The following is a 20,908-nucleotide window of genomic DNA, read 5'->3' as shown; positions in this document are numbered from 1 at the left end:
GCCCAGGCTAAAAAAGTCAAAAAGTCAACCCACTTCCCAAACGGAGGCTTAATTATCTTTCCAAAACACTACATTGATAATATGGTTCTAAATCATCAACTTTACTGCAACCTGGACATACCCTTTACAAGCTAACATTCTAGAATGCCTTTGTTGCATCATTCATGGATTTCAGCAACATGACTACTATTGCTCTTTTAGAAAAAGAATGCCAAACATTTTCACCTATTGATTGAAATTTGGTACAATTGGATACAAAAAAAAACAAGATGGGTGTAAGTCCCATCTTGCTTAGATCAGGATAAGGCAAAAATCAAGCTATTAATCAAAATGAGTAAAACCAAATACAAAAATGAATAATTTTTCAGAAAATGAAATGAATTTTTAACTTTATTTACCACTTAAACTGATTCTACTTATCACATAATATGAATTTTCTTACCACACAATAGGACCTACAGATTACTTACCACCCTATATGACGGTACTCATTAATATATATATTTTTTAATATGGTACCTACACTAACTAATTTTGTGCCATAGTTGGACCCTTTCTTTAAACTTCAAATTTGTCGGTGGTTTTGTACTGTTTGTTTGATTTTTTTCTTTTTTCTTTTTTTTTTTTTTTTTTTTTTTTTTTGGAGAACTGTATTTTTGTACCCAATGGCATTTCCTCAATAATTTCTTGTGAGAGGTTCAGTTTCGATAGAGGTGAGAATGGGTTAAAGTGTTCAAGTTGCTCCCGTCTATACCATCTGTCACCCGTTGCGAGTTCACTTGCTCCAGCTACTTGGCAACTCTCCTTTCTCGCCTCCTCAAAAATGGAAAGGTTCTAATTTTACATGACACCAAATGCACAATTGCTACTTGCATTTTTGTTTTTGTTTTTTTAAACATTGAGGAGGATGAGAGTTCAACTCGAAACATCCTAGTGAAATTTTGCATGTCGTGTATAAGCTCAACAAGTTGGGATCCTCTTTTCCTTTCTGCAGTACCCAAAATTCTCTGAATCACGCGAGAATTCTTTCCAGCCTGATCGTGGATTTGCGACACAAAACAAGATGGAAGGGAACAAGTGATCCTAAGTTAAGCTTGAGACACATCCAACCATACTACACCAAACACATGTAAAAGAGTTTTACCACATCCCATCCACGGCCTCTGTAAACCTATGACAAAGGCATCCTGAAATCAACAGTTATGCCCATTATCTATAATCAATATATATAGTTTTACAGATTTGTAGATAAAAGCAGACAGCATACAGTAATGACATTTTATTAAGATTGTGTTGTATTAAGAATTTGAGAAGTGATTAATGGGAAACCAAAAAAAAAATGAGATAAGAAAAGGAAAAGTGAATGAAATAAAAGCTAAATTTTTTTCATTTTTTCCTTCCTTTCCACAAATCCCCTAGCAAATCTTAATCCAAACACAGCCCAAACAACTGTCCAAATAATAAGCAACACCAGCGTATTAAGTTTGAATTACCATAATGTTAAGCTTAACAACTTATAAGCACTTTTCATAAATTAAAACAACAATATACAGAAATTAAGGCTAGTAAACTATAGACATTTAGGCAAGAAACACCAATAAAACTCCCCAGCATTAATAGGAGCAAAATCACAAAGCCAAAGGCACTTTCTTGAAGTTTAATAAAGATCAGTAACAACAAAGTGATCAATGAAGAGTAGCAACGCATAATACAACACAAATTTGGTAGGAAAAAAAAAAAAAAAAAAAAAAAAAAAAAAAAAAAAAAAAAAGAAAGAAGAGAGAAAGAAGAGAGAAGTTGAGTAGAAATTGCCATGATAATTATTATTTTTTTATTTTTTTCCAATTAATTAACAAATTACAAAGAAGTCGCTCCCTCAAAGGAACTCAAAGATTTGATTAATGAGACATATACCTTAATACCCTCCAAATACACCGTATCCTTCAAAAACTGCAAGAAAGTTGTAAACACAGAAAATCAATAATCAACTGTAGTGTTTGGAATAAGAAAACAGAAGAACGATAAGTAAACTTGTCAGACCTCATTATGATCGTGAAGTAAGATAGGAGTATTCTTCATTGGGGAGAAACCAAGGGCAGGAATTCCCTTCTGTCTGATGAATCGAGCATCAGTAGTTGATGGCAGGATTTCGGGTTTTGAAAGTCTTCCGCCAGCAGCTGTGATGGCTTGCTTGAAAACCGACCACCAAGGGTTGGAATCATTAGTCGGTGTCATTAAGGGGCGTCCCATATAGTCTCTTAGCGGTCCTTTCTCAATTATCTGACATGACATTAACAGAAGTCTTACGGAACTTAGTTGGCAAGAAGACAGAAAGCGAAAAATGAAAATGAAAATGAAAACAAAAATTACAAAAAATAATCAACCAGAGTAATTGTAATGAAAAAAATTGGAGTCATATAACCATTTCTTATGGTTATTGAGGAGAAGAAAAGACTCCCCATTCATTAGATAGAGAAGATCAGTAAGTTTTTGTGATCCGCTGCCGAACTTATTCCAATTCCAGGAGCTTAGATCAAAATGGTATATCACATTGAGTCAACAGAAAGTGGCAAGTACTGCTGGCTGAGACTTCAATAACCACAATTTGCAGTTCTATATATGAGGTTGTCAGACAGAAGTCAGCACTGCCGGATGACACTTCAATAACCACAGTACATTTATATGTATGGGGTTGTCAAACACTTATTTAATGGGTATCAAACTTTTAAGGCAATTGCTTTAATTTGCTTGAATCTGAAGATCGTATGTTTAAAAGTATTTATTGTATTTTGTTGTTTGGGTGCAGGAAAGCAACAACAGGTACCAACCATACCTTAGATGGCTTGAGATTTGAAAACCCAACGCCTATACAACTATAGGAAATCATTCTTAAAAAGACCCACAAAATACATGAACACTACAAAATTCTTAATTTCGTCAATTCAATTCAAATAATTGACCTGGCCAAAAATTGGCCATTACTTGCAAGTTGAAACCTAAGCTTATAAACATATCTACAAGAAATCATATGAAAAATAAAATCAAAATCACATAATATACAGGTATTTAGATTACGAAACTACTTAATAATAACCACAGAAGCTTTCAATAAACTTTTTCAATAGCATCTACATCAAAATAAACTTCAGGTCAAAGACAGTCACTTGAATCAAACAAAGCCCGTTAGAGCTATGATGCTCGTCAACATTCCACTCCGTCCAACTTCAAAAATTACCAATTCTCAAACATATAGTAAAAAGATATTGCCTGATTTCCTAGCAACAAATATGAATGGAGAAGACAATTAATTGAAAGAAGGCTTTCTTCTCTCGATATATCTACCCTTGGGAGGTCCAAATCTTCAGGTGTTTTCTTTTGAACACAGTGAGGGGAAGAGTGAACTCCATAACATGCACTCCAGTATCTCTTAAATTTTCTCATCCTAATCTTACATACCCAGGAAGTATAGTCCAAAAGAAAGGATTTGAAGGAGCTAAAACCATCATTTGAGTTGCTTAGTTTTCTTGATCTATGCCCTTGATAAACTCATTCTCTACCAATATTAGAATTTGCTAATGTCAGGTCACATGTTGACAATTTGTTTTTAAAAAAAAAATTCGTAATGATATCGTAAATGGACTGTTAATACAAAGTTGGTCGTTTAGCAGATTAATAGGTTGCTTATATGAATCATCTTTCCTATTTAACTAACAAGATTAGGAACAGCAAAAAAAGAAAAAAAATTCAAGTGATGCTAAATTGCGGCTTTCCTGTGTATATTCAAACAGGTCCACATATGGAGTGAAGAAATCTTAGTTTTCACATCTAGAAAAATTCAAAACATCGCATACTTCAGAAATGGAAAATACACAACCAGCAAGAGAGTCAAGATTTCAAGCACATTGACAACTAAACTAACAAAACATTTTAGGGCAAATTACAAAAAGAAAAAAAGAAAACCCAAGGTTTTACCCTTTACCCTCAAAATTTTTTTTTCCCGAACAATTTAAGCCATCCATCTGTTTCAGTTAAATATAATGAAGTTAGGGTATTTTTGTCAATCTAAGCTATAGACTGTATATATCTTATATATATAGAGATGTATGTACACATTATATATACAATATATTGAGAGAGAACAACACTGGAGTGGTTGGGCTGACTAGAAGGGGTGCGAGTCACGCCGGAGTGAGAGAGCAAGGGAGAGAAGCAGCCGGAGAAGTGATGCATTTGAAATTTGAGTTTCTCCAATGTTGGTTTATCCCAATCAAGCGTTTTCAGATCCATGAGCAAAGTTTGTGATGCATTCGAACAGGCAAACCATTATTAACACCTCCAATCAAATTCCAGATCAACCAAGTGTCTATAGTTCCAAACAAGGCATCCTTTTTCGCCACAGCTCTATTTGACAACCGCCACCGCCTTCCCGGATCCACTTTCCATCACCACCCCATCTCCTCCCTCTTTTGCCAAACCTACCCCACAACCCCCATCCCTCAGATTCATCTCTCCACCTTGCCAAAATAGAAACCCCAAAATTGACGGCACTAAGGCAGAGGTTGGGCTGGGTTTGGATTGAAGTTGAAAACGCAATTGCATGTCCATTGCCGATTCACATTTTCCGGAAATGGCGAACTATGCTGAATCCATCTCCAGTGACAGCACAAGGACAGGTTGGGCTAGGTTGGAAGAAGAAGAATAAATGAAGGGGTGGCAGTCGCCATGGTTGTGGTGGAAGAGGGATTGGGAAGATGATGATCGCTGGAAAAAAGGAAAACGGAGCTACAGTGGGTATTGCAGAATGAATGAGAGAAGATGGTGATGTTTAGTAATGGGGTTTGATACCATGTATGCTAAATAATGATAGTAATTTGGTGTAATTGAGCCTGAAGTATAAGAGTAATATCAAGTTAAGATGGCAAATCAAAGAGTGACACGAGTACTACTCTGTCAGCCAAAATAACAGAAGCGGACAGATGGTTGAAATTGCTCCAAAATAAAAAATAAAATAAAAAATTGAGGGTTTAAATTGATGAAATTGAAACTAGTGGGTTTGATTTGTTAAAAGGATCAAACTCTGGAGTTTTTTTTGGTAATTTGCCCAACATTTTATTAGAACTATTTCCAATTAAATCAAGATTCAAGTGTAGTCAAATCAAGATTCAAGTGTAGTCTCAAGGAAAAATTAAGCTGAAACATTGACGCCCCAAGAATAGCATCAGCAGCACAACTATATAAATAAATAAATGGGTAGAAGATTAACAATAGCAGTCTTCCATTTTAACATTGAAATGATTTACATATAGAAAAGGTAATTGAAAGCCATTAGTAACAAAGCACTCCTTTCATGCATGACTAAACCATAGAATACCTCTGCTGACAAAGCAACTTCAGCTATTTATGTATATCATTTATAATTGATGTCCGAACTATATTCTCACAACGGAACGGACAAAGGGTCTAAGAAATATATTTAGCCTGCAAGAATTAAGGTAACAGATCTCCATTATCTAAGATTTGGCCACTGATCATGCTTTATATATGATAAAACCTTGGATGATTCTTGTAAGACAACTTTATGTCAAACACTAGATGTTTCCCTTAAAGAATCATTTCCAAAGCCACAGAAGTATGACAAGAAAAGAAAAAAGAAGGCTCAATTTCAAGAAACTCTAACACACCACACACAAGTCAAAAGCATTCAATAATGAAGACCATTTTTACTATCACTTTTTAGGCCCTGCATTATAATGCAAAACAGTAGTCTATGTGTAGCTCATATAAACATTTACAATAAGATATGAGACATTTAGAAAGACGTGAGTGTGTGTGTGTAGAGAGAGAGAGAGAGAGAATAAGCAGGTGCTAACCATTAAAGAGCAGACTAGTTTTGAATGAAATGAATGGTATCCACTAAGATTCACTTATTTATGTAATTTTACCATTTGAATTAAAATTGTGAAAGTAGATCATCCAACCATATTGATTAATCTTCAACTATAAAATCTTCCCAAGAGTTGCATGACCATTTTATTAGGCATTTAATTTTTAATTCACTGAAAAATTATCATGCTAAGTTTATGGACTTTACATATAAATTTCGTTTTTGCTCATTGCTATGTCCATGGCCGTCCTATCAAATAGACACGTCAACTCAACAAATTATGACAACCTGAGGTAGTTATAGTAGAAATCATGAAGCACCCTTACAAACATGTCAAAAGTATCCAAAAAACACCACATTTAATAGCCATTCAAAACACAAATAAGCCGTTGTATTTATGATCTCACACAATGCAGTTGTCCACCTTCTTAGAGATATTCAAACACCGCATGATTAGATACTAAGAGAAAATTTGAATCTATGAACATGAGGACAATTATTCACCTCATAAGTCATATTTCTGGTAGCTGGTGCCCATTCATCTGCGATCCTTTTCCTCAGAATATCCAGGTCTGCTGTTGGTGTTAATCTAAGATCAAATCCTGCTTCTGCCTCCGAAGGTTGCATATTCATCACAAAACCCTACATAATTCAAACCCATTAATACTGCCAAGTGAACATTTTCATTATTCAGGGTCGATTATCACAACAACGGAGGAGATTGATGCAGATGTAACCCATAGGATTAAAGCGGGATGGTGTAAGTGGAGAAGTGCGTCTGGGATACTGTGCGATAAACGAATACCCACTAGACTAAAAAGTAAGTTTTATAGAACGGCTATTAGACTAACAATGTTGTATGAGATGGAGTGTTGGACAATCAAGAAACAACATATAGATGAGATGAGTGTGGCTGAAATGAGAATGCTAAAGTGGATGTGTGGCAAGGCTAGACAAGACAAAATTAGGAATGATTGTATTCAAGAATGGATAGCAGTAGCACCGATAGAAGATAAATTGAGAGAGAATCGATTGAGATGGTTTGATCATATTCAACAGAGACCAACAGAGACAGAGACAGTAGTGAAGAGATGCGATACAGTGACGGTAGATGGAAGTGTTAAGGGACCAGGTAGGTCTAGATTGACGTTGGCTAACGTTATAAATAGAGATATGAATCTACTTAATTTGACTAACAAAATAGCCTTTTGATAGAGCCGCGTGGAGAAGAATGATTCAGGTAGCCAACTCCATTTAATGAGACTTAAGGCTTCGTTTGGTTTGGTTTGGTATGGTTTGGTTTCATAATACCGCCATCAACATTATAACAATAAAAAACACTACATTTAAGTGATCAAATGCATAGCAAAATCACAAACATGAATCAATCATATTCATCGTAACAAAAAAGGCCTGGATAATTCAAGCCCTTTAATACCACGACTATCATCATATCAATCAAAACAGTAATGATCGAACGCATTGCAATAACACAAACACAAAGCATGTTAATTCATTGCAAAACCGTGCATAATTCAAGCCCATTAACACCACCACCAACGTCATACCAATAAAAAAAAATGCTACAATTAAGTGATCAAACGCATTCACAATAACATGAACACAACAACTCACAGTAGGGGACACAATCCCGGCTTTCACATACACAGGATTCACCGAAATAACCTCCGAATTGGAGGCCAATCCTGCCTTAACCAAATCAAACTGATTCTCCCTAAACTTACTCATAACCTCAATACTCTTCATCAAATTCTCCATTGCACTGTTATCATACATCCTGGACCCGTGCCCCGGCACCCCCAACGCCCTAATAACCACATTCCACGGCGACCTATCAGCGTAAAAAACCCTAAATTCATCATTTGGGGAAGCTTGGCCCTCATCCAACACAAAACCCAAATTCAATTCATCAAACACTTGGGATTCCACAAACTTGGCCATTCCATCAAGCCCACCAATTTCCTCATCAGGAACATAGGATATATGGACAGTTCGAACGGGTTTGAAATTGAAATCGTTTTGGAGGATTCGAATGGCTTCGAGGTATTGGAGGGAGATGGATTTGTCGTCTTGGGCGCCGCGGGCGAAGATATTGCCGGCGGAGGAGACGGCGGAGAAGGGGGGGTGGAGCCACTTGGAGGGCTCGGCCGGGACGGAGTCGAGGTGGGAGTTGAGGAGGAGGGAGGGGAGAGATGGGTTTGAGCCAGGCCAGGTGAGGAGTAGGAGGGGCTTGTTGGGGGAGAATTCGAGGAGTTGGGTTTGGAGATTGAGAGAGAGAGCTTGGGATTTGAGGAAAGACACTGAGGAGGAGTAGTCTGGGTTTGGGTGGGCTGTGTTGATTCTGAGGAATTGTTGGAAGCGAGTTATGGGTGTGTCTTGTTCTTCTTGGAGGTGGTGGTGGGGTGAGGAGGAGAGGAGAGGGAGACAGAGGAAGAGTGTGACAGTTGAGAGGAGAAGGTGGTGGTGGTAGTTTGGCATGATGGTGGTGGCGGCGACGGTGACTGACTGACAAAGTGAGGACTGTAATTTAAGGAGAGGAAGGCTCTGTGTTTCTGTTTTGAAAAAGAAAAATGTTTGGACTCTAACTAGAGGTGCCACCTCTGTCAGTGATCTGTCTGTTTTGCTTTGTTTTGTTTTGTTTTGATTTTTTTTTTTTTTTTTTTTTTTTTTTCATCACATCTTATTAGAGGTGTGTTTTAAGCTTTTAAATTAGAAATCTCTAATATTACTGTTTAAAAAATGATTTAAACCATTACAAGAGAAGCATTAAAGAACACTAATTTATCTTTTTTTTCTTTATATTTTGTCTTTATTTATTTTTTATTTTTTTTAAGGTGCATGCCAGCTACTTGGTGATCTGAATCACCACTGTCCTATTTTTAGGCAGTGGCTTGTCTTGGTTAAAAATTTGGGATACAATCATGATTGGGATGGTGGAGCTCTAATTAAGGTCTATGACTAGCGATGGCAATAAAAATCATATCCAATGATTACTCATGGAGATCCTATTCAAAATATATGGGTTTTTTTTTATTTTTCTATCTATCAGGTCAGTAGGAGATTTAATTTAATTCCCCATCAGGGATTGGGTCGGGCTCATTTCTCCCTATGTTTTGACACAGCTAGGGTTTTCTCACTCTCTCTCACTCCCACTCCCACTCCAGATCAGAGTTCCGATAAGAGATGTATAGAGAACACAATGGATGAGTTTCGATAAGAGAACACAGTGGATGGGGAGGGTTGTAAACAGTGGATGAGTTCCAGATTCTCTGTTCCAGCATCAAAAGCAGCTAGAGATCCGAGTTCTCTAGGGATCTCACTGGCGCTTAACACAGTTCTCCAGCGTGGTGAGCACTCTCTCTCTCTCTCTCTCTCTCTCTCTCTCTCTCGTTCTCTCTTGTTCTTCGGCTATTTTTGCTTTATTTTTGGTCTGATTCAGAAACCCATAAGGGCAAATACCTAGTTAATGATTGATTTTTTAGGATAATTTATTTTTACATGTTTGTAGATGCACTTATGAACATGTACTGATGAATTAGCTTGCAAGATATCAAGAACATTGTGGGCTTTTCTTCATTTTTCTCGACAACCAAACAGGGACCTGGGTTTGTCATCTTTGTGACTTGGTCTTTATTTTATTGTCTTTCACACGCATTGGAACTATGAAGATATACTAATATCATATGATTAGATGAAAGATTATGGATTTTTTTCTCAATAAGAAAACAGATTAACTAGGATTTTTATCTTTGTGAATCTCTGTTCTATCATTTTTCTGACCATCATGATGATAGAGAGTTAATAATTGGTTGGGTAGTTGAAATTGGAGATTACAGTTTATGAAATTGTAGAATTAGATAGAAGATTATAGACCTTGTTTTATCTTTCTTACTCTTTCTCAACATGAAAACAGAGTAACTAGGGAGTTTCATCTATGTGAATCTATGTTCTGCCATTTTTGTAACTAGCAGGATGTTAAAGAGTTAATAATCTGTCTTCGATTCAATCCCAATTTTCCCCTCTCGAACTCAAGTGGAAATTGAGTTCATCGTTCTTAGCTGATCTGCAATAACAAAAGTCGATACGAAGGTATCCCCAAATTCCCCTCTTTCCCAATTCATATTAACTGCTAAATTTGAGATCTTCAATGTTAAATTGAGAGCACTGTTGGAATTGAATGGATGCCAATACCTGTTATTGTTTTATTAGACATTTCACTGATTTAAAATCAAAGCTCTTCGTCATCATGTCTTCCTCTTTTCGCTTTATTTATTTATTATTAGGAGGTAAGGTGATTAATGATCATGCATAGAATAGAAGTAATGCAGATTTTTGACAGATGTACATGTAATATTCTAATAATAAGAGATGGTTGTGTTATATGTGAACCTTGTACATGTGTTTTTTTTTCCCTTTTATATCTCTCACATTTGGTGTAGAACATAATGAACATAAAAACAAAAAAAAAACAAAAAGATCACAAAAATATTTTCATCTTTTTCGTAGTTTGGGGAGAGACCACTGTAATTGCTTTCTCCACTATTGATGTTTCATTTTCTAGATTTTACAATGAAACCAAGACCAAGTGGGGTTGAGTTTTATTTCTTGTTTTGAGAAGTTTTATTTATTTTCTAGAGTTGATTTTAGTCATATGAGTTTGCAATTCCTAATCTTATTTATTTATTTATGTTCTCTAGGATTTTTAAGCATTGATAATGTCAAAAGTTAAAGCAAACTCTCAAGCAAACTCCCAACTACCCATTGATGGTTTACAACCATCAATATCGATTAAGAGTAAGACCTCTCTACCATCACAGCCTTCCCCCCCCCCCCCCAAAAAAAAAAATCAAAATGTCCTTGATGTAGATGATTCTGATTCTAGTTTAGCTACTAGAAAAAACCCTAGTTTTGTGTGACAAGACTATAAGAAAGAAGAAATTGATGGTGTATGGAAAGCCATATGTAATTATTGTAAGAAGCATGTTAGGGATAATCCGAAGCATAGAACTTCACATTTGCGTGATCACTATAAGAGTTGTCTTAAGAAAATGAAGGAAATGGACATAAGGCAAAGAGTTTTAACTAGCAACTTTAACAAGGAGAGTCCGAAAGTCTCTTATAGTTTTGATAAAGATATTGCTAGGAGAGAGTTTCAAATGCCATAATCTTGCATGAATACCCTTTGTCTATTGTGGATCATATTGGGTTCAAAAGATATTCGATGGCACTTTAACCATTGTTTAAAGTACCTTCTCGAAACACAATAAAAAGTGATATTTTGAAGATCTATGACAATGAGAATGAGAAGATAATGAGATTGGTACAGAGTAATCAAAGTAAAGTGGCTATCACAACTAATATGTGGACTTCTAGTAATCAAAAGAAAGAGTTCATGGTGGTCACGACACACTTTATTGATAATTCTTGGTCATTGCAAAGCCATATTTTGAGGTATATTTTGGCATATAAATTAATCTATGCTTTATTACAGATTGTTGTTGCATCATATATTATATGCATATAAATTAATTTATGATTTTAGGTTCATTTGTGTTATATGTCCACACAAAAAAAAAGTTCTTTGTGATACTTTATTCAATTGTTTGATGGATTGGGATCTTGATAGAAAAGTATCTGCTATCATTGTTGATAATTGTTCTGCTAATGATGCGATGATTAACATTTTGTTGAATAAATTAGATAGTAGTTCTCTTCTTTTGGGTGAGACTTTGTTTCATATGCGTTGTTGTGCACATATTCTCAATTTGATTGTCAAAGATGGATTGGATGTGATAAGAGTAGGTGTAGAGAAAATTCGGGATAGTATAACTTATTGGACAGTAACTCCTAAAAGAGTAGAAAAATTTGAAGAAACAGCTCGTCAAGTGAAAAATTTGAATACTAAAAAAATGGGACTTGATTATGCTATTAGGAGGAATTCAACATATTTGATGCTTCAAACTGCCTTGTTATATAAGGATAGATTTTACTGTTTGAAATATAAAGAGACCCAATATACAACATTGCCAAGTGAAGAGGAGTGAGAGTTCGCAAGAGAAATTTGTGGGAGATTTAAAATATTTTATAAAGCAACTGAATTGTTTTCTGGAACTAAATATCCCACAGCTAATGTTGCTTTTCCAAATTTATGTGAGATTAGGATAACTATCTCCCAATGGCTCTCTTGTTCAATTGAGGTTATTGGATCAATGGCATCAAAAATGTTGGGAAAGTTTGACAATTATTGGGTTGTTATACATGGTCGTATAAGGGTTGTTGTTGTACTTGATCCTAGGTACAAACTTAGTGTATTGGAGTTTTATTTTGATAAACTTTATGGAGATATAGCTGAAGAGGAAATTGCGAAGATTCGCCAACTTTGTTATGATTTGTTGCAAGAGTATCAAAGAAAACTTAGTTTGGGGACTGATGCTAATGTTGAATCTTTTACAAGTTCAAATTTTGGGGATTCAGAGGTAGTTTCAGATTATGATTTGTTTATTAGTAGAAAACAAAGAAAAAAAGTCAACAATGTAACATCAGAGTTAGACCATTATTTAGAAGAGGATGTTGTGACAAGTGTAAGAATTTTTTCAATATATGGCATAATGTGGCTTATGCATGATTATACTAGATTCATCTCATTAAGTAAGATACATGTACATCAATTAGATGGTGACTAATTATTGATGAATGCACCTATATATACAATGTATAGAAGACTAATGCTAATGCACATTGAATGTGATGGATTCATTATGAATGAATCTTAGAGATGCACATTGAATGTGATGGATTCATTATGAATGAATCTTAGAGATGCACATTGAATGTGATGGATTCATTATGAATGAATCTTAGAGATGCACATTGAATGTGATGGATTCATTATGAATGAATCTTAGAGATGCATTATGTATCTATTTAGTGACGTAATGTATCTTACATATTCATAATAGATACATAATGCATCTCTAAGATTCATTCATAATGAATCCATCACATTGAATGTGCATCTCTAAGATTCATTCATAATGAATCCATCACATTCAATGTGCATTAGCATTAGTCTTCTACACATTGTATATATAGGTGCATTCATCAATAATTAGTCACCATCTAATTGATGTACATGTATCTTACTTAATGACATGAATCTAGTATAATCATGCATAAGCCACATTAAGCCATATATTGAAAAAATTCTTACAATCTCCCACTTGGCTTGCATGATTATATTACGTCACTAAATTATCATAATATGGCCAACGTTCTCCCACTAGAAGATTGCACCATCACCATTAGATTCTGTTCAATGAAATTATTAGTACCAAATCATTGTAATCAGTGATTTATACATTGATCAAGACTGTACAATGGTTATAATGTTAATATTTTCCATCAACATGAATAAATGAATCTTAAAACACAGAGATGACATTAGCAACATAATGGTGATTAATGCTAATTCATCTATAACGGTCCCGTTTTTTTTACATCTTCTTCTAAATTGTGCACAAGTATGAAGAATGAAAACAACAAACATAATCATTATTAACAGAAGATGATTATAACATAACATAATACACTCATTTCAAATCTAAACATGATAAACTTTTTACTAAGCCCATGCGCGCAACATATTCTTGAAAGAGCTTAGGTGTGAGACCTTTAGTTAAAGGTTCTGCTAACATGAGTGTAGTACCAATATGAGAGATGGAAACAGTCTGATTCAGAACCCTTTCTTTAACAACTAGATACTTGATATCAATATGCTTTGATCCTCCTGAAGTTTTGTTATTATTGGAGAACCGCACAGCAGCATCATTATCACAGTAAATCTGTAAGGGCTTCGAAATTGAATCGATAAGTTGTAATCCAGATATGAAATTCTTTAGCCATACTGCATGACATGTGGCTTTATAACATGCTATGAACTCTGCCTCCATAGTGGAAGAAGCTGTCAGAGTCTGCTTATGACTCTTCCATGAAATGGGTCCATTAGCAAGCATAAAAATGTACCCAGAATTGGACTTTCGAGTGTCTTTACATCCAGCAAAATCAGCATCTGAATAACCAACCACTTCAAGGCTGTCTGTTTTTTGATAAGTGAGTATGTAATCCTTAGTGCCTTGTAAATATCACAACACTTTCTTAACTGCTTTCCAATGATAAAGTCCGGGATTGCTTTGGTATCGACCCAGCATACCAACTACAAATGCTCTGTCAGGACATGTACAAACTTGAGCATACGTAATGCTCCCAACTGCAGAGGCATAAGGAATTTCTTTCATTTGTTCCATTTCTAAATTATTTTTGGGACACTGAAATTCACTAAATTTATCACCCTTAACTATAGGGGTAACACTACTTGAACAGTTCTGCATGTTGTACCTTTTAAGAACCTTTTCGATATAGGCTCTTTGGGACAATCCTAAAATACCACGAGACCTATCTCAGTGAATTTCTATCCCAATGACAAAAGAGGCTTCACCAAGATCTTTCATTTCAAAATTTCTCGTAAGGAATTTCTTTGTCTCATGTATCATTCCCAAATTATTGCTAGCAAGCAATATATCATCAACATACAAAACTATAATGCAGATATTGCTCCCACTGATTTTAAGGTAGACACATTGATCAACTACATTATCCTTAAAATTAAATTTGGTGAGAACTTCATGAAATTTAAGATACCATTGTCGAGATGCCTGTTTTAGACCATATATGGACTTCTTAAGCCTACAAATCATATTTTTCTTGCTTTCATCCTGAAAACCTTCAGGTTGGTCTATGTAGACCACTTCATGCAAGTCACCATTCAAAAAGGCTATTTTAACGTCCATTTGATGTAACTCTAAATCATAATGAGCTACTAAGGCCATGACTATTCTCAAGGAATCTTTATTAGAAATGGGAGAATAAGTTTCCGTATAGTCTATCCCTTCTTTTTGAGTGTATCCTTTAGCAACTAATCTGGCCTTGTATCGTTCGACATTGCCTTTAGGATCACGCTTGGTTTTAAAAACCCATTTGCATCCAACAGTTTTGGCTCCCTTAGGCAATTCTACAAGTTCCCAGACATTGTTGTCTTTCATGGATTTTAACTCATCTTTCATGGCATTTAACCATTGAGTTACATTTCCATTTTTCATGGCTTAATAAGAAACAGGATCGTTCTCCAAGCCTATATCACACTCATTTAGGTAAACCTCATAGTCATCTGATATGGCTGGTTTCTTTTCTCTTTGTGATCTGCGTAAAGGTTGTTCTACAACTGGGACAACTTCTTTTTCAATGTGAGAAATCTCTTGTGTACCAATAGGTTCAGGTACAACATTTTCTTGGATAATCGTGGAATGCGTAAAATTAGGATTTTCTTCCGAAGAAATGTTTTTGAGATTCATACTCCCACTAATGTTTTCATCCTCTAAGAACACGGCATTTCTAGTTTCAACAATTCTAGTGCTATGAGTGGGACAATAGAATCTAAAACCCTTTGATCTCTCAGGATATCCAATGAAATAACAACTTATAGTTCTAGGGTCTAATTTCTTTATTTGTGGGTTGAAAATTTTTGCTTCAGCAGGACAACCCCATACATGTAAATAATTCAAATTAGGTTTCCTACCAACCCACAACTCATAAGGAGTTACAGGCACAACCTTACTAGGAACCCTATTAAGAACATGTACAGCAGTTTTTAAAGCTTTACCCCACAAGTAATCTGGCAAAGAAGAGTTACTCATCATGCTTCTCATCATGTCCAAAAGAGTACGGTTTCGTCGCTCAGCTACACCATTTTGCTCAGGTGTACCAGGCATTGTGTAGTTAGCAACAATACCATTCTCAGCCAAAAATAAAGCAAAAGCACTTGGATTTTGACCCGACTTAGTGAATCTACCATAATATTCACCACCTCTATCAGATCTTACACTTTTAATTCGTCTGCCAGGTTGATTTTTAACTTCAGCTTTATAAAGTTTGAACATATTCAGTGCTTCTGATTTTTCACGAATAAGATACACATAAGTATACCTAGAAAAGTCATCAATAAAAGTAATAAAATATTTATGTCCAGAAATAGTTGGAACAGTAAAAGGACTACATATATCAGTATGAATTGTGTCTAATAATTCAGTAGTCCTAGTAGCACCTTTTTTCTTTGTCTTTGTGTATTTTCCTTTAATGCAATTCACACAAGTACTAAAATCAGAAAAATCAAGTGAACTTAAAATTCCATCTTTAGTAAGACGTTCCATCCTTTCTCTTGATATGTGGCCCAAGCGCTTATGCCACAATATGGATGAATTTTCATTCACTCGCTTTCTCTTTTTATTTACCAAGTCGTTTACATTAAAGGATAAAAGAGATTGTGCATAAGTGGAATCTAAATTCAATGAATAAAGATTACCATATAAAGTACCAGAACCAATCATATGAGAATTGTGAAATAAAGAGACTCTATTATTTCCAAACTTAAATTCATAACCATAGGAATCAAGTTGTGAAACAGAAATTAGGTTTCTAGTAAAAACAGGAACATAAACTGTGTTTACTAAATCTAAAATGAAACCAGAGTCTAAAATTAGACGGAGGGTGCCAATAGACTCAGCGTCCACTTCTATTCCATTCCCAACCGTAATGGTTCATTCTCCTTTATTCAGTTTCCGACTTGTAAGGTATCCCTGTAAGGAATTTGTTATGTGAATACTTGCACCAGTGTCAATCCACCAAGAATTTGGTGGAACATCTACCAAAAGGGATTCATAAGACACAAAGCATTGAGTGTTACCTTTCTTGTCCAACCAACTTTTAAATCCGGGACAATCCTTTCTTATGTGACCTTTCTTTCGACAAAAATAGCATCGAATCTTATTTTCTTCATTAGCCTTGTGAGTTTCATCATTTGCATTCTTCTTCTTCTTCTTACTTTTGCCTTTCTTGAAAATCTTTTTGGTTGGACCCAAAGTGGTAAGGTGAGCCATATCAGGTTTTTCAGCTTTAAGCCTCTCTTTTTCTTGAACACACATGGCAATTAACTCGCTCATCTTCCACTTATCTTTCTGCGCATTATAATTGATCTTAAAAGGACCAAATTGTGCAGGAAGAGAAGTCATAATGAAATGAACAAGAAAACCTTCAGAAATTTCCATGTCCATTCCCTTTAATTGAGAGGCCATGTCATTCATCTTTAAGATATGTTCACGAACACCACTCAAACCATCATATTTCATTGTCATCATTTTAATCATGAGAGTACTAGCAAGGGATTTGGAAGTTCCAATGAATTGTTCTTCAATAGATTTCATATAGCTCACTGTACTTTCAGAAACAGGAATTGCTCCTTGAATTGCAGGCGTAATTGAGCCTTTCATTATCATTAGACTTAAGCGATTAGAGCGTTCCCATTTTTCATATAAAGCCATGTGTTCCTTAGAACTTGTATCATTAGTCTTTGTAGGAGCAGGCTCTCTTAATGCATAGTCTAAATCCATAATTCCCAAAACAATTCCAATTTGTTCCTTCCATTTCTTAAAATTAGTTCCACTCAAAGCTTCAATACCAGACAAGTAACTATTAATGGAAGTAGGATTCAATGCTGCAAACACATAATATCCATTACATAATATAACCAAGAAAACTACTTTTCACATCTCATAAAAATAACACCACAAGTTAAATATATCTAACTATAAAACATAATTAGTTAGATACGAAATCAAGTTATCCTTCCGTTGGGCCGAATAACAATATATTTTAACAATTCATAAAAGTAAATGAGATGACTAATAAAAATAAACAACATAAAATAAAATAAAATAATCATTAAGACCATAACGAGTTTATCACCGTTGGGCAGAAAAACTCAATGTCTCTTATTTTATTTTATTAACTAAAGCACGAGAGAAGTTTATCACTGTTGGGCAGAAAAACTTATTGATATATTTATTATACTAATCATCTCGGTTGTTCAAACATACATAGTGTTGAACCTCCGTTAGGCTGATCAACAATGTTTCAACTCATAAAGTGTGTAACAAAATATTATAAGTGCATAAAACATTATCTTAATTACCATTTGTTCAATGATTTTCAATTTTTATTTTAATATCAATAGAATAAAAGATTGGCCAAAAATAAAATAAAATTGGACAAGTGTAAATGAAGGTTTTGCACTTGTTACACCAAACATCATTATAAAATGAAATTCATACTTATACGCTTCATGCATCAGAATTGAGAACCTCGCTCTAATACCAATTGATAGAAAACTTTGCGGAACATAAACTAAAAACCATTAAGGATTCAATTCTATACATGAAAACTATATGAATTTCTACAATACAACTTAAGTAAATACATACCTTAATCCATGATAGTATGAAATTCTCTTGCAAGAAAGAGAAACCTTGAATGGAAAACCTTGATCTTTAAGTTCTTGACTTGTCTAAGATCTTCAAACCACTTCTCTCTCTCTAGGCGATGGGAGCCTTCTTGTGGTGACAACTTAAGTTTTTGATGGAGAGTATGGTTTGGGATCTTACACTATTTATACTATGCATTATGTATCATGAATGTATAAGATACATTAATCTATTTAATGAAGTTCATTGAATGAATGGTTCTTTGATGGGAAGAATATTAGTATAAATAGTGTAAGGTTCCAAACCATACTCTCCATCAAAAACTTAAGTTGTCACCACAAGAAGGCTCCCATCGCCTAGAGAGAGAGAAGTGGTTTGAAGATCTTAGACAAGTCAAGAACTTAAAGATCAAGGTTTTCCATTCAAGGTTTCTCTTTCTTGCAAGAGGATTTCATACTATCATGGATCAAGGTATGTATTTACTTAAGTTGTATTGTAGAAATTCATATAGTTTTCATGTATAGAATTGAATCCTTAATGGTTTTTAGTTTATGTTCCGCAAAGTTTTCTATCAACAAGAACTCCCCATTTTGATGTGTTGACTTGGTGGAAATCAAATACATCGAAGTATCCAACCTTACAGGCAATAGCAAGCGATTTTTCAGCTATTCCGATATCCACTGTTGCTTCTGAGTCTGCATTTAGCACTAGTGGTAGGTTGGTGAGCCCATATCGGAGTAGACTTCATCCAAATACTTTGGAAGCATTGATGTGTGCACGGTTGGTTGTGGGCTATAGAGATGCAAGGTACTTAAATAAATCAACATATATTTATTTTTAAAATAAATATATTTTCATTGAATAATCTCAATACTTTTTTTTTCTTATTTTTCAGGAAATTCAACATCAGAATTAGTTGGTTACGCCACTATATATGATGATATGGATGTGAATCAAAGTTGATCTTTCTTTTGCATTGGGTATGCCTTTAGTACATTAATTTTATTCTTATTTGTGAATTTGTTTCCCTTTGGTAGTGTTGAGGTAATATTAATTCAATATTTATCTTATTCTTAAAAGGTTTCAGATTTAAGTTTTAAGTCCTCCCCTCCACATAAAACCTATTTTTCATCATTACCATTGCTGACAACAAAGTCAAGAAGCTGTTATTGCTCTCTCTCTCTCTCTCTTTTATTTTTTATTTTTTATTTTTAAGGTTTTGTTTGTGTCTAGTTTGGCTTTTCTTAATAGTTCATGCATTGGTACCGTTGACGTTATCTCAAGTAAATTAATAATAGTTTGGCACTATTTCATCATATTCTTCTTCGTTGTTTTCAATAATGATATACCTATTGGTATTGGCAATATAGTCATACATTAGGCTGTATTGGATAGTATCAGACTGATATATAAGTAAATAATGATATCAGAAGTATCCAATCCCTAATGTATCGACGGATATTATACGGCTGATATTTAAAAGCATGCTTTCTAGGTGTTCTTTAGTGTTTAGATTTCCGAAATAACAAATGTTTTGTCTTGAAGAAATGGCCACCACCAAAAATTTAATCTTATTGCAAGAAAGGGATACCTCTTTGTGTTGGGCTGCTGATTCTTCAAGATGTTTTTCCATGTTATGGTGGTTTTTTGATATGAAAGGGGGTGAGAAGGTGTTGTTGCTGGTGGATTTGTGTTGGCCTGCCTTATCATGTTAATAGTATAAATTTGTAAATTTTTTTGAAAGTGAGGTTGTCATTAGTGATGTTTTGGTGGATTGGTTTTCCTTTTAACTTGTGGTTTGGATTGAATATATGGATTTACACTAATTAGGGACTTCATTTCTTCATGTACAAGAGAGTGAACATATTGGAGCAATGAAGCATTGGTGCAGACAAATCTTGACAGGGCTTATGCACAGATTAGTCTTGATGAAATGCTGTTGTTGCTGGATTGTTGCTACTATTGTTGGAGTGTTGCTACTGTTGTTACAGTGTTGCTACTGTTGGTGGACTTCATTTTTTTTTAATTTTTTTTATTTCTTTTGCTTTTAGTTGAATTAGTGTGTTGTAAATATAGATGTCAATGAAATTCGATTGAAAAATTTGTAAGAAATTTGAGTTTGATTACATTTGCGTTATTGATTTCATTTAATATTAAATATCCTTTTTACATGATTCTTGTAAGATTTTATTTTTTCTTTTATTGTCTTTAAAGTGTTCTGATGTGACGTCATCAGGTGAAAACGCTCATAATTATATAATTTTTAGTTTTTTTTTTCAATCACTAAAAACTTATTTGATTGTCTTAAAATTATATATTTGATTACTTTAAAACGAACTTCTTAATTAATTAATTAATGTATATTTGATTTTATTGTTAAGTCAAAAAAATTAAATTAAATATATATTTAGCTTTGGTTGTGAACCTTAGGAGAAAAAAAAAATAATTAGGTCAAGTTGGGTTGGGGAAATCCAAACCCATTAGGGGATGGGGAATTAATAACCACTCTATTGTCCTCCATTGCTATCCCTACTTCTGACGCGGTGAAAAGAAAAAATAAAAAAACAAAGATATATGTATCACATCATGGGTCTATTATTAGCTCATTAAACCCCTCTATAATTAGTGTTCTAAA

General features: G+C 34.5%; 2 protein-coding genes and 1 long non-coding RNA gene across 3 annotated transcripts; 2 read left to right on the top strand and 1 right to left on the bottom strand.

Annotated features, from left to right (window-relative positions):
- Window positions 1–1,598: 1,598 nt before the first annotated feature.
- Window positions 1,599–8,521, bottom strand: LOC114278969 (uncharacterized). Its single transcript, XM_028221124.2, has 4 exons — window positions 7,520–8,521; window positions 6,389–6,526; window positions 2,041–2,280; window positions 1,599–1,950 (listed from the first exon to the last, which is right to left on the bottom strand). Exons 1-4 carry the CDS (start codon window positions 8,381–8,383, stop codon window positions 1,858–1,860), a joined length of 1,335 nt encoding a protein of 444 aa, XP_028076925.2. The 5' UTR covers window positions 8,384–8,521; the 3' UTR covers window positions 1,599–1,857.
- Window positions 8,522–11,511: 2,990 nt separating this feature from the next.
- On the top strand, window positions 11,512–11,949 carry LOC145793561 (zinc finger BED domain-containing protein RICESLEEPER 2-like). The gene has a single exon (XM_082876413.1). It carries the CDS (start codon window positions 11,512–11,514, stop codon window positions 11,947–11,949), a length of 438 nt encoding a protein of 145 aa, XP_082732539.1.
- Window positions 11,950–19,166: 7,217 nt separating this feature from the next.
- Window positions 19,167–20,399, top strand: LOC145792382 (uncharacterized). Its single transcript, XR_014331777.1, has 2 exons — window positions 19,167–19,253; window positions 20,104–20,399. It is a non-coding gene; the product is annotated as an uncharacterized LOC145792382 (long non-coding RNA).
- The last annotated feature ends 509 nt before the right edge of the window (window positions 20,400–20,908 follow it).

The sequence above is a fragment of the Camellia sinensis genome, chromosome 6, assembly GCF_055761805.1.
Source record: "Camellia sinensis isolate YWXY chromosome 6, ASM5576180v1, whole genome shotgun sequence".
Lineage (NCBI taxonomy): Eukaryota > Viridiplantae > Streptophyta > Magnoliopsida > Ericales > Theaceae > Camellia > Camellia sinensis.
This window is presented reverse-complemented; position numbering and strand designations above follow the sequence as displayed.

What these genes read in the sequence shown, in the direction of transcription:
- LOC114278969 (XM_028221124.2), bottom strand. Translation starts at nt 8,383, where the DNA reads ATGCCAAACTACCACCACCACCTTCTCCTCTCAACTGTCACACTCTTC. An exon ending in CCGGGATTGTGTCCCCTACT is followed by an intron (nt 6,527 to 7,519) that starts GTGAGTTGTTGT and finishes TGAATTATGTAG; the next exon opens with GGTTTTGTGATGAATATGCA. An exon ending in TACTTCACGATCATAATGAG is followed by an intron (nt 1,951 to 2,040) that starts GTCTGACAAGTT and finishes ACTTTCTTGCAG; the next exon opens with TTTTTGAAGGATACGGTGTA.
- LOC145793561 (XM_082876413.1), top strand. Translation starts at nt 11,512, where the DNA reads ATGGATTGGGATCTTGATAGAAAAGTATCTGCTATCATTGTTGATAAT.